Source organism: Pyxicephalus adspersus, chromosome 10 (genome assembly GCF_032062135.1).
Source record: "Pyxicephalus adspersus chromosome 10, UCB_Pads_2.0, whole genome shotgun sequence".
NCBI lineage: Eukaryota > Metazoa > Chordata > Amphibia > Anura > Pyxicephalidae > Pyxicephalus > Pyxicephalus adspersus.
The window spans coordinates 37707059-37721720 of NC_092867.1; the positions used below are offsets into that span (position 1 = coordinate 37707059).

The following is a 14662-nucleotide window of genomic DNA, read 5'->3' on the forward strand; positions in this document are numbered from 1 at the left end:
TTTGGACAGATGAAACCAAGATCAACCTTTACCAGAATAATGGCAAGAAAAAAGAATGGAGAAGGCGTGGAACAGCTCATGATCCAAAGCATACCACATCATCTGTAAAACATGGCGGAGGCAGTGTGATGGCTTGGGTGTGCATGGCTGACAGTGGCACTGGGACATTAGTGTTTATCGATGATGTGACACAGGGGAGAAGCAGCCGAATGAATCCTGAGGTGTTCAGAGACATACCGTCTGCTCAAATCCAGCTAAATGCAGTCACACTGATTGGGAGGTGTTTCATGATACAGATGGACAATGACCCAAAACATACAGCCAAAGCATCCGAGGAGTTTATTAAAGAAAAGAAGTGGAATATTCTTGAATGGCCAAGTCAGTGACCTGATCTGAACCCAATTGAGCATGCATTTCACTTGTTGAAGACTATACTTCGGACAGAAAGAAAGAAACAGCAACTGAAAGCCGCTGCAGTAAAGGTCTGGCAGAGCATTAAAAAGGAGGAAACCCAGCATCTGGTGATGTCCATGAGTTCAAGACCACATGCTGTCTTTGCCAGCAAAGGGTTTTCAACCCACTATAAGAAATTAACATTTTATTTTTAGCTTTTTAATTTGTCCAATTACTTTTGAGCCCCGGAAATGAAGTGATTGCATAAAAATGTGAGAAACTAAATTACACAATCTTTTTGTTAAACCCACTAAATTAAAGCTGAAAGTCTGCAGTTCAAGTGCATCTGAGTTCCATCGAGTTTCATTTAAAATTAATTGTGGTAATGTACAGAACCAAAATTAGAAAAAAGTTGTCTCTGTGATCTAACTGTACATTGGGCGCTAAACTGGTAGTAGCATATTTATGATGCCATCCCTGTGTTCTCCCCTTCTGTAAAATATTCAAACAGCACCTGAAAGGGGCAGTGTCCTGAGCGCAGAGTTTAGCATTATATTTAGGTACTTATATTGGTTGTACCGGAACATACCTGGACTAAACACCATTTTTATTTTTGTGGCATTCAATAAGCACTTTGAATATCTATTTTAATTTTCTGTTTGTGCTACATGTTCACACCAGCGTGTGACATACAGTGGGAATATACTGATATCTAATATAGACACAAATCTTTCCCTACAAATGCATAAAACAAAGCAATGCAATGGTCCAAGGCACTCCAGTTCAGACAGCCCATTGAGTGCTGCAGAACATAACCTGGGGTACAGGCTAATAATGCAGCCCAAAAGCTTGTGGTGATGTTCCAGAAGATATAACTGTGCAGAAGTCAATATATAAAAGTTACATAGTTAGTTACAAGTCAATTGGGTTCAACTGCATGAAGGTATTTCACCCTTCAGGATAAGTGCTATAAAAACCCCTCAAGACCCCTAAAAGAAAATTTAATCAATTTATACTGGCATTTAAAATACTTGTATGTACCTCAAGGATTTCCATTACTGGCATGCACAGTGCACCCCATTTTGAGCATTTATGGACACGCTATTACAAATAACTAAAGTTGTTGGCCATGTATAAAAGGGAACAAAAACTGTATTTATGAACGTTGAGGGGACTGGGTTTTTTTTCTAAAGCTGATTGATGTGATTTGTAATGCAATTTTTAAGGAATATAGTTGCACACAGTGCTTAAATAAAGAACATAACTTTTATCCATCATTTTCATTGTTCTTGTTTTATTGTAAAACTTAAAACTTACAATTCCCACTCTACAAACTATTTATAGAAGCTGCACTGCCCTGTAATTATGTGTCTGATGTCTGCTTTTAGTTTAAATTTATTAAAAACTCTCTTTGGTTGTGCTCTAATAACATAATGTCAAGCAATCACAGCAGAAGGCTCTATAAATAATAAGTCTGATAATGCTTTCAAATATATAACCATAAAACTAAACATTTTGTAAATCTGCAGAGTTTAACATTTTTACCAAGACTTGTTTTATTGTGGTGAGTGCAATATTTGTGAGGAGGAAGTGTGTATTATTGGGGCCCTTACCTTCTTTACTTGTCCTAGCGTGAGGATAATCTTATATGTAAAACCTTAGATTATAGGCACGAATTTATGCCCTATATCAACACCATAAAATGCAAAGATAACATACTTGTTCAATGTATAAATAAACCCAACCCGTTTTCTTTTTTTTTCAAATTTGTTTTTTTTTCCCCATTTTTATTGATTGAATTATATATATATTATGGCACATTAAATAGAGGTTGAAATGAAAACAGCTGCATAATAGAGAAGTACAAACAATGACACAAGAGGAGAAGAAGACCCTGTCCAACAGAGCCAACAATCTAAGAGGTTGGGTAGAGTACATATTAGGATAGAGTAATTAGTGATGGGTTTGGAGTTGCAATGAAGATAGATTACAAAGGTTGGTTTTAAGGGCTCTTTTAAATATCTGGAAAGTGGGGCAAGCCTAATAGTTCCGTAGAGTGGCGACAGCTTTGGAGAAGTCTTGAAGGCATGAATAGGAAGACGTTATGACTGAGGAATTCAGTAGTAGGCCATTGTAGGAGAAGAATGGGCAGCTAAGGCTGTATTTGTGTACCAGGTCAGAAATGTAAATGGGACACGCTGTAGAGAGACTTTATGCAGAAGTGAAATGGAAGCCAGTGTAGAGATATGTAAAGAGAGGCAGCAGATGATGAGTGGTGGGAAGGATAAGTGTGGCTCCATCATTCATGATAGATTGTAGAGGACAGAGTTAGTTGAATACTAGAGATGAGAATGTTGAGGTAGTCCAGAAGATATGATAAGCACATGCACCAGTAGTATAGTGGTCTTTGTGTCAGTAAAGGGCATACTTTGGAGGTGTTGTGCAGGAAGAAGTGGCAGGACCTAGAGATGTTCTGAATGTGGATCGTGGAATTAAGGGTTACACCAGGACAGCTTGCCTGTGGGGTGGGCCAAATAATGGTGGTATTAACAGTTAGTAAAATTTTGTGTGTGTGGGGGGGGGGGGGGGGGGGGTTTGAAGGTGCCAATTACACACTGTTACAGAGTGACAACATTCACTCCCTGCACTAATTATATAAGGGATAATTTTGATTTAGACAAATTTGGAATAGAATTTTAAATTTGGAATACCTTATTCTCATTACATAGGGTCTGTTATTTTAAAGCACATACAAGATAGCTAAGAAAGCTATAATTTCAATTGAGTCCACGGGAAGTTACAAGGACACAATATTTCTTACAGAATTAACTTATAAAAAAACAGTTTCTACATATATAGTAAAAAAATTATTTTAATCTATATCTGTACAAAGCATAATACTAAAACACAATATGACAAATTAAATTATGCCTTTGGCTTCTGAATCTCCATGATCAATGTTGAAAGGTAACTATCTCTAAAGAATAATTTACAATACACAGCAAAATATTTGCAACACATGCAGGAAACAAATTGTTGAGGTATAAAATCTCCCATCTTTATGTCTTACCACAGGCATCCTTGTAAATGATGCAAGAGATATCACCTTCCTAAATGCTGTACCATTTTACCATAAAGCATACTACCATAGGACAGAATTAAACCTAAACTGTACCAAATATCTGGACTTCTGTGAAGACAGGCACAACGTAATATGCATTTTAATGGCACTATAGTGGGTAGTCAACCACTAGTATATATTGCTAATGGTGTCCATACCACAGGAATCTTTGGGTGCTGAACTAAATGTGGTTTGTATTAGTTACCAGCACGCACAGTTCTGCTGCTAATGCTCTGCAAAAATGTTCATGTAATCTTGAGTGCAGGCTCCGATCATTAAAAAAGTATATGTAATGTCTATCCTTAGGCTAAAATTATATTACAACTGGGTATTAAGTAAAAAAAGTGAAATGAAAAACGCTGCATGGTAAAAAGGTGCTACCTGTCAGTTGTCAGTAAGAATACATCAGCATAATGTTTGACTTCAGGAATGTAACTTCTGATTGGTTGTTACACAATACCACACATTTTATAAATTGATTAAGCTTGTTTTTAAATCTGATCTATGAAATGTTGATTGAAAAGGTTACACTTACTTCCAGACATTGCCTTGTAGTTAGAAAAAAAGGTATTTGGCCCCTTTTATTTCCTTTTTTTATTACTAAGAAGATGTGTTCCAGCTTTTTTATAGAAAGAGTTACAGAAAGATTTGTTTCTTTCAAATATGCTCATGTATGATTCCCTTCACTTGTATATGTAAATGATAAGGTGGGTGATCAGGCTTGTAACTTCCTCCTGTCCTGAACTCATCTTGCTCTTCTCCAGCTCTTAACCACTGTGTGGAGGAATTTTTTAAGGATAGCCAAAGGTTAGAGGAGATTGGAAACCTCCATTCCTGACCTCCTCCCGATAGGAATAACAGGTATTTTTCAGTACTTTTAACATATTTAACTAAGAAGCTATCACACCCACACTATCTGGGAGTTGCAATATATTACAATAGAATACATTTTTGTTATTTAATAAAAAAGTAAAGTGTCCCTAAAGTAACTTGTAATTTTACATTTTCAGTCAAGAAGAATGTTAGCGATGTACACTTACCAAGAATATCACCCCCTACAATGCTGTATTCTACCTGGCCATTCAGGCCGGAATCTTTATCTTCAGCTTTAAAGGTTGATACTCTAGGACCAGGCTGCCCTTCAGTGATCTCAAAAGGACCCTCATAAGATTTTGGAAACTTTGGCCAGTTGTCATTGATGTCATTAACATTGACCAATACCTGTAAGAACAAATGATATTTTTTAACAGAATAACAGCTCTTTCTGCTGAACAGAGACTTACAGTCATAGCTAGTGGTATTGTTTCTAGATCTTCAGGAAATGCTAAAATGCACAAATGTAAAATCTGATTCTAGTATTAAAGGTTGTATCTACACTATATTGACCACAGGAGGCGTAAGATATAGGTAAACATTACCAAGACGACATCTAGTCACTTATCTTCTCACACCTTTGTAGCCACTTCCTGTCATTGCAACCACAGATGCACGACATTGCTCAGGCTGGGCCTTCTAAAGGTAACTTATTGTGAAACATACCTTAGCAATAAATGTTAGAATAGCTGCTTGTGGTATCTGTTGCAATGCAGAAAAGAAATTGTGAGATATGAACCAAGTGATGTCATTTTAGAATAGGAAGTGTTTAAAAAATAATTTTTATGGTAGGCTTACAAAACAGGGTCCCTTCTGTTGCCCTAAACGTGAGTCCTCCTTTACCACAACACAATGACTTCCTGTGGCCTCCCTAATCTGACACAAGTAAGATGATTCTCACCCGATAATCGACTCAGGTCCAGGTGGATCCATGGACAACAGAGGAGGAGTGGTTGTAATGAAAGTAAAGGGGGGAGAGCGCAGTGGGGTGCCGCTCCATCGTTCTCCCTCTCCTCTCTCCATAGAGCAAAATTACACTATGTACAACACTCATTCATGCATTGTGCAGTCTTTTCCTTTGGGAAAGGATTGTCAAAGATCCTTTCCAAGGACAATTATTGCCTTTGTGTATGCAGCTTATGTTTACAGCCTTTTCCACTGATTATTGCCCTTTTCCCTCATAATACACTAACACGAATTGGACAAAACTTGGTAAAATGTTACTTTACTTCTATAGAAGTCTGTGAATTGCTTTATGCATTTCAGGCATTTAGGAGGTAATGAGATGCGAGTGTTTTATCTAGGAGATGAGGGTGAAGAAGTCACATTTAATACTACTTATGACATTCACTAGATGACCAATGCTCCCTCACAAATAGTTTTAAATGGAGTGTAATATGCTCTATCGGGAAGGAAATTTACCAAATGACAGCCTTCCTACTGAAAAAACTTCATCTAACAACACCTTCATATTTAAGTACATTTCAAACAGAAAAAAACATTTTTGCATGCTTTCACATCACATGTAATTGCATTTAAATACATTTCTTTTAATGCCCTATTTTGGCTTTTTTGGCTTTTTTTTTATATATAAAAATGCACATAAAGTTTTTTTGTAGATAATGACAACTAAAAACAAGGACGCACATATTTAAAGAACTGCAGAATAAGAAGGAATCTAATCTAATCTAAGAAGGCTTCTAATAAAAGATACAGCATGGGTATTATTAAAGCGGAACTAAACTGAAAAAAAACACTTACCTTTAATCCTGAGGGGTCCCTCGATGATGCTGGTCCTATGTGATCTGGTCCTGTGTCGTCCTGGAATTCCTCTTTGTCCCAGTGCTGAGGAAATGCCGGGCACTGCCATCTTTACTCTTCTTGCCACATCACCAGATCTCGCACTGTGCAAGTGCAAGATCAGGTGGCATAGCCCACTGTAAAGGGGGAAACAAAAGAGAACCAATCTCACTGTGCTTGCGTGAGATTGACATCTCTTTCCCTTATTAGAAAAAATGCCCCTTCTGCGCATGTCCAAGATCTCGGGCATGTGCAGAAGGAACACCCAGAGCCTCCCGAGGCGATCAAGACTGAAAGGGGAGGTGCTGTACTTAAAAAAAAAAAAAAAAAAATATAAAAAATACAATTTTCCCTTTACATATAGGGTTGCCTAACCTTTTAGGTAAAGTGAAAATGTTGAGTGTTGAGTGTTGAGGGACGCTTCAAATTTTACTGCATCAGATTCAAAGACTGGAGAAGATAGACTAGCCTGGGAGAATCTGGCAAACTTGGAATGGATCTGGTCAACGACTGAAAACTAAAAGGAAATGATTGTTAGGAAATCTATGCCAGGTTTGCTGGATCACCAAGATTCTCCAACAAGAGTCTATCTTCTCCAGGCTTTAAGAGCTTTATTAATGAGGCTCAATGTATCAGGAATTTAGGTTGTTCAATAAATAATCACTCTGCAAGCAAATTTTTAAAGTGCTCAGTAAATGTAGTAAAAAGATTGTGCGCTCTTCTGGGCGGGGTCCTTTCCACGTGTGTCACTGTCTGTATCTGTCTGTCATTTGCAACCCCTATTTAATGTACAGCACTGCGTAATAAATTGGCGCATAGAAATCCTGTTTATTAATATTATTAATAATAATAATAATAATAACTCATGTTTCAAAAAACAGGCAATCATGTGCAAGAAAATGTTAAAAAAACTGCATGCACATGATTGGATGGCTGAAGTCAGAAAAGCTTTACATCATTCATTAAAAGAAATCGAAATAGCCTTGCCAAGTGAACGTTTACTTTGCAACGTATACGTACAAAATCAACCCAACTGAGGCAAGGCTGGAAAAGTGAGAATTCCCCAAAACACATGTGCCCATTGTAACAGGATAAAATATATGATGACAAGTTGCAGGGTATTTGGCATCATTTATCTCGATTTCTCCTGGAAAAGGGAATAAAGGGCCTGGATTGGGCCATGTGTAATTATGTTGCAGCAGAATTGCAGCTCTTTATTTGGGATCAAAACTTGGAGTATTCTGGAGAGAATTGCACTCCATTCCTTTTCCAGGCCCGAAATTAGTAATGCCTCTGGTGCACCTGGTCATTGATAAAATGGTAACCTGACTTAGAGATAGTGAGTTGCAGCCTGAGGCCAGGTGTGGCTGAGGCAGAAGGACTGTGTGAGGCCTGTGAGTTGGGGGAAGGTCTCCCACAGTTTAGGTCTGGTAGACCAGCAACTCTGGAGAGTGTCAGGGAGCCAGTCTTACTGTGATGATACAAATTTTATGTCTTTTTTTCTGTGCATGTTTTTTTGCAAATAAAAGTGGACAGAATTCCCTTAAGTTGAATATACTTCCCTTCAGTGAATGCATTTGAAGCTAATCTTCTACAACATTTATTGGTTTACTTGGCATGCTCTCAACACTTACAGTTTGCCTATTTTTTTTTTTACATGCACAACCTATTTAATACACACCGTGGTAGTGGAGGTCAGCCGGCGTAGCACTATGGGACATCTGTCTGTTGCAGTCACAATTAGAGTATAACGACCCAGACAGAGTTCATAATCCAGTTCCTTCACAGCACGTATCAGACCCTAGAAACAAAACAATATGTGTAGAATAATTACAACCAAGTTCTTATAAGACCTGATATTTTACTATCTATATTAAATGTATTACTATATAATACTATATTAAAATATTGAAATAGAACACCAGCCTAGTTTTTGGCAAAAATTTTATATGATATGGACTCACTTGTGGTAATATTGATGGAAGCCATCATACCCATACAGCCAATGGCCACCTGTTACACTACTTTTTATCTTATCAGCCAATCACATGGCAGCAAATTGAGCATCAAAAAGAGGAAGAAAGGTGATAGAAGTGGCTTCTAAAATGGAATGGTTGTTGGTGCCAGGTAGGCTGGTCTAAGTATTTTGGAAACTGCTAATCTACTGGGACTTTCATGCACAACCATTTCACAGAGGAGTGAAGGGGGGCACTATAGTGTGCTAGTTAAGACAGGAAAATACCATGTATACACCAAATGAAATAGATTTAAATAGTAATTAAAGTAGCAATATACTAAATAAAATGCATTCAATGGGCACTTTTGCAAAACTACAAGTCTTGAAGTATATTACAATAATTATGGAATGCATTTATCGCCATTGCTCCTGAAAAAATACACATATTTAACACAACAGCATCACTGGGCACAAGTGAAAGCAATACAGCTTCCCTATTGGGCCTGATTTATTAAAAGCTCTCCAAGGCTAGAGGGGATACACTTTTATGAGTGAAGCTGGGTGACCCAGCAAACCTGAAATGTATTTCCTAAAAGTAATTTGCTATTTGTTAGCAAATGGACCAGATCCATTCCAGGTTTGCTAGATCACCCAACATCACTGATAAAAGAGTATTCTCTCCAGCCATAGAGCCATTATGTCAGTTTGCAAAACAAAATAATTGCTTATTACCACAAGTGTAATAGCAGGAGCAAGTTTTGATAATGATCCAGTAAATAAAGATCTGAATTACACTGTAAACTGCAGTGATGACCATTAAAATAGAACCAATGTGGGGCTAATGGTGTCTGTGACTAATCAGTTGATATACAGAAATAAAAAGCACAACGCTGTTATCCATGCACAGCTTTTTATGTAAGTCAGATATGGCTGTTGTATAACCTAAGCAAACTAAAAAAACGAATTCAGACAGAGCCCATTACCACTGCCAGACTCCAACCATAGACTAGAAACTATTAAAGCAAATGAGTGAATCAAAGCTTATGACCTAATTTCTCATTCCATTAGTATATACATCCACAAGTAGCTGTCTTTAGAGGAGTTTTACAGGTTTGGATGCATGAATTGGATAAAGTCCCATACTGCTTTAGACTCTGTATTTAGGGATGAGGGGTTGATAGTGGAATAGTCCCAAGACTGCAAGGAAGCTCACTGACAGTTCAAGCTTGAACAAAGTAAATTGAATCATTTTCAATAAACTTATAAACCTTGTTTGATTCCAAAAGGCAGTGGTCCATGTGAAAATGAATGAAAACAAGATAACCCTTTTCAGTTTACATGGTTGTTCATTTGTAAATGATATTATAAATTGGAGATGCTTTATGAAAAAATGTGGGATAATAAAGTAACATACATTATACCTAAGGGATATTTAATAAAGGACTGATTCTTAGTAACTCAATTCCATGCATTCCGATAAAAAAAAAATGTAGAAAAAAAAGGCATCAGTACCTGTGTTTTTGGACAGTTTAGGTTAAAAAGATAATTCAATCATAACTCAGCTAATGTACTAAATGAAAACACCTCCAATGCACAATTAGGGCCCAATGGATACTAAACAGCCAGGGATTTGGAAGCGGAAGATAAAAAGGAATGTTGGTTTGTTCATGTGCGTGTATTCATGTGTAACATTACAATCCAAAAAAACAGCTTACTGTAGATCTACCTGAGCTGTTTACAACATCTTTTAAGTGCCCCAAATGCCCTTGTGAATAAAGAGGCTAGACAGGTCTGCAATGGCTGAAGGTTAAGGTAAATGTGTTAAGTGTCCAGTTTAGGGATATGCCATCTTTTGGTTCTCTTGTTTGAAACATTAGAAAGTCACGTTGCAGGGCAGTTAGGTAAGACAGAACCAATCCTTCCTAGAGAAGAAACAAACATGTTGGGGTGGTTGACACGTTCAGTAGAAAGGAAGCAGATGGCAGAATTTTATGTCCTGCTTGGTGCTGTGAAGGTTGGCATCTTTTTTGCATTTATTTGTTTCTTGCATGCTAGACTAAGCCAAAGGTGCCCATGCCTGCAGGCTGAGGATGCATCACAATTTATGAAATAGGGATGCAAAACATTTCACCAAAAATAAACATGCCACTTGAGGATTGTGTTCCTCGTCAGTATAATTTACTTTTATAGTGCTTTAAAGTAAAATAGTGGGAATGCATGCAAGTGAGCATTTTTTTAATTGGGACTCTGGGCATCTGACAATACATGTAAACCATTTTCCATTTGACTGTTTCCCAAAAAGCTGCCATACTGCGAAAAGGATGGCCTGCTGGCTTCCAAGCAATGATCAGTGACATTCCCCAGTGTACAGAGGTGGCCAGTGAAACTCTCTAATCTCAGCAGTGTCTTAGTTTGTAGGTAATATTATGGCCTAAATATATACAAAAATGTATTTTCTTGTTAATTCAGCACAAGCCAAAATCAATATAAAAATAAAAAATATATCTTTAGCGTGGCAAAGGAAACCAGATCAGGAAACCACTCACGAGTGAAACCACAAACATGTCATGCATGTCTTATTTGGCTTGCTAAATGTGCAAAATTGACACATCTAAAGAATGTTGTTTATAAATGTTATATGCTAGAATTTCACAGAGCTTCATCTTCAAAACAAAAGTTATAAGGGCTTAGGACTTACTACTGTGTTTTAATAACAAATATGTTTACATGCAGAAACTGTTGTTACTGCGATGCTCACATCACATACAGTGATGAACTGATGCAGTCCTGTTCATAGCTGTGCACTGTGGTTTAAAAAGTACAGCAATCACAATTTTTTAGTGCATTGTGATTTACTGGAAACCCACTCAAATGAATAGCCTGCCCTAATGCAACTATGCCAACCCATACCTTGGCAAGTTCCAATTCAACTTACATTTTAAACCCTTTTAACTTTAAACCAGAACTGCTTTACACTGAATGCATCTCCTGGCTATTAATGTGCCATGTTTCCATGTTGTCTGATCAATTAACCTATGAGAGAGATGACTTTCTTATACTTAAATGCAATTTCCAGTTTGCTCCTGTCTACATTATGTCACATAAAATAAGATACTCAAAATAAAAATGAATTGACCTCCATTAAATCACACACTTTAACAAAAAAAAAACTTTGTAGAATATTCTAGACTTGTCACACAACACAGAGCACAGTGAACAAGTCTCATTTCATCCTTACTGTGCCATTGTTGATGGTAAACGTGTCCTGGAGGTTACCACTTATTATGTTATAGGCAACGGTTCCATTAAGTCCTTCATCGTGATCCACAGCTGTAGTTGTAATAATGACAGAGTTCAATGTCAGAGGACCCTCATCCAACCTGACTTCATATAGCGGACTGTCAAACATGGGAGGATTGTCATTTTCATCCAAGATCGTCACATGAACTGTTGTTGTTGCCTGCCAAAATAAATACAAACATAATTATTACTTTAATATACTACATAGTTCATTGAAAAAAAGTCTTCATTAAGTTCAACCTTTATGTATTTTATTGATCTGTTATGAAAACATTTTATTAACATACAATATGGGTAATACAGTATTTTAAAATGTGTTTGAAGCAAATAAAATGGACACAAGAAATGATTACATAGTAACTTGGTTTGCACACCTATCTTCATACAGTAGTTTACTATAATCTGGTACACACTATGGACTGATGCCTAGAAGTAAAGCAAAGGAATATTATCTAGTAATAGGTTTCAGTTCTGAATGTTGCCAGGGAAGACATCAGTGACGTTTTACACTCCTTAAAGATGACCATTGCCATTGCAAAGACAAAAGATGGGCTTCAGAGGCAATATCATGATAGATAGAAAATCTTGTGTAAAAAATCAGAAGCTCCTTTCATTTTTATATGAACCTATCAACAACCCTGTTTAGGATTTGTTCACATCAGAGGTGTTATTATCAATTCTGCTGCATTTTTCCAAGACAAATACATCCTTCTGTGAAAAACCATAGTTTCCTACAGAGGTCTTTGCATGCTGCATTTTGGAATATTGACTCACATGTACACTAATCAAGCCAATCTGACAAGCTCACAAGAAATGTAACTCACATTTAGGTTGCTCATAAAAATATGTGCATGTGGTGTGACGGATATCCTCTCACTATTCCTGAACAATAGGATTTTCATAGACAATGATGAAACAAACTATTGTGATGCAGTGTGTTGAAACACGTGATGATGCACAGGTGTTGCAGCATACAAAGGATGGTATTGAACTACTGTTGTGCACTGCATCAGAAAAAAAATGCTACATGCCTGTTTTTTGGGCCATTTTTGTGGGTAAAATGAATATATAACATAAAAACAACAAAATCTCAATGACCTTAAAGTTTATATCAAGCCAATCATCAAAATCACAAACAAGCTTTGACATGTTTATATTATTCAAGTCTTTGTTAAGTACTTATAGCTTACATGAAAATAATACCTGTTGATTTTACCATTGAGGTCCTTGCTCAGACACATACTGTTATGGGGTGACAATGCTTTTTCCCTGCATGTCAGATGTGCTGCTGTGTTGTCACTCTGTCTTCCAATGATAATGACAAGTGGCTGCATTAATGCATATTACTAATGCATGAACCACCGTTGTCACCATCAAAAAACCTCCTTTGAGGGGGGCCATGGAGCCATCAGGGGAGTGTATATAGATGGGAAGTGGCTTCAGATGCTGCTAGAAATCAGCAGCACTGAGTTGCAACACAGGTTTGGTCAGTGTTTAATCAAAAATCAAACCAGTCTATTAATATACACAGTTTGTTAGCAAACTAAACACTTGGGATAGGCACAATCTGACCACCCTCAAGGTAGGTAGTCTGCTGCATACCCAGATCATCCCTAGGTCCAGCTACCATATTGTCTGTAGGAATCAGAGAAATAGCACAACTAATGAGAGTTGTGTACCTCCCTGTTATTTCAGAAAAGAGGATGGATTTGTAGTTACATGGTGTAATATGGGGGACACACCAGTATGAACAATACACATAGGAAGGCTTCTTCTGTGTGCATCTCAATCATTATCAATGAAAGGAATGAGGGTAAAACACGCTACTCTATTTTGTGTTCTCTGGTTGACTTCTCTATTAGTGTCAAGGAATGAGCTAGCATAGAAGGTAGGGGGGTCTCAAAATGATTAAAAACAGTTTAATACAGTTTGTTTCTGCCTTTTTATACATACAGAGAAATGGTTCAAACCTCAAAGCCGTGGGGCAGAACTTCTGGATCTATCAGTAACAGGACCAGCACTGTTTAATCCACTCTTCTTATAATCTACTTTTAAGAGGTGGAATATATCTTGTTGACTTGAACAACACACTTCATACACAGCACATCTTCATCCTGGCTAAATTATTACATCTCTGTGTACACTTTCCTCCAAGTGTGGTCACAAATTGAGACTCTTTGTTGTTTCCTTTGGCTGAAAGGCTCTATTCAAATGTAGCAAAATTGGCTTAATTAACAAAATGCAATTAAGTAAAGGGATTTACATGTCCCAGGTGGTGCATTAACACCTGCCATTAGGACCCACACAAATCAAAGAGAGTCTGAAGTGTGGGACAGATGTTTTTGTTTTCTTATATAAGCATATTCAAAGCACAAGATAAAAAACACACCTAAAAGTGCAATTAATACATTTCAGAATAAATTGGTGGACTTAGGCAGGGAAGGATTCATGAAGACAGTAGGTGACTACATGCATTATAACAAGGGTGACTATTACATCCATGTATTTACTTATTGAAATTCAACACAGTTGTAGATCTTGTATTTCACTAGTGGAAATTATGTTAATGGCTGCTGGATAAAGGGATTTCCTTTAAAAAGAGCATCTTGTCTGATAGACTGAGCCTACTAACAGAAGGAAAGCTTCATTTGTATTCTGGGCTCCTGCCAGGACACAAAAAGCTTCTTCATCAATTCCTCTCTTGTGTTAACTACCCGCTTTACAACCCCTTCCTCAATATACCCATACACGTGCCGATTATCAGCAAGAAATGTGGTTTCAGCAAGAGGTGCCATTAAAATTTCTAATAGAGACAAATGTTCTGGTAAAATTTGCCTCAGATGGGCTTTGTATTCAGTTTGGGGGGATTTCCTTTTACTTCCTGTTGTGTTTCTAAAATAGGAAGTCAATGGAAATCTCCCCAGCTGGATTGACACAGCAAAACAATGACCTAACAGGGGCTTTAACCCTCCCTTCTCTGTATACTACAAAAATGCAGTCTATTTAGAGCAATACATTTATACTTTTAGCTCTCTATATCCTGTTGACCCATCCTTTGTTTCTGATGGAAATACCAGGTAAATCCAGGTATGTAGGAGCATGTCACACACTTGATTAACTGAGACCATTTTCATAGTCACGGGGTATCCAAAGCTCTCACTCCTACAGCTCATGGCTTTCATTTTGCTCCTGGAGGCTGGAAGGGAAGAAAGGTAAGT

General features: G+C 37.3%; 1 protein-coding gene across 1 annotated transcript in view; it reads right to left on the bottom strand.

Annotated features, from left to right (window-relative positions):
• Positions 1-14662, bottom strand: part of CDH23 (cadherin related 23) — a 190322-nt gene that overhangs the window by 40709 nt on the left and 134951 nt on the right. Inside the window, exons 22-24 of the mRNA XM_072423981.1 lie at positions 11383-11604; positions 7869-7988; positions 4555-4735 (exon numbers count right to left, since the gene is read on the bottom strand). Coding sequence (XP_072280082.1) covers positions 4555-4735; positions 7869-7988; positions 11383-11604 — 523 coding nt within the window. The remainder of the gene's footprint in view (positions 1-4554; positions 4736-7868; positions 7989-11382; positions 11605-14662) is intronic.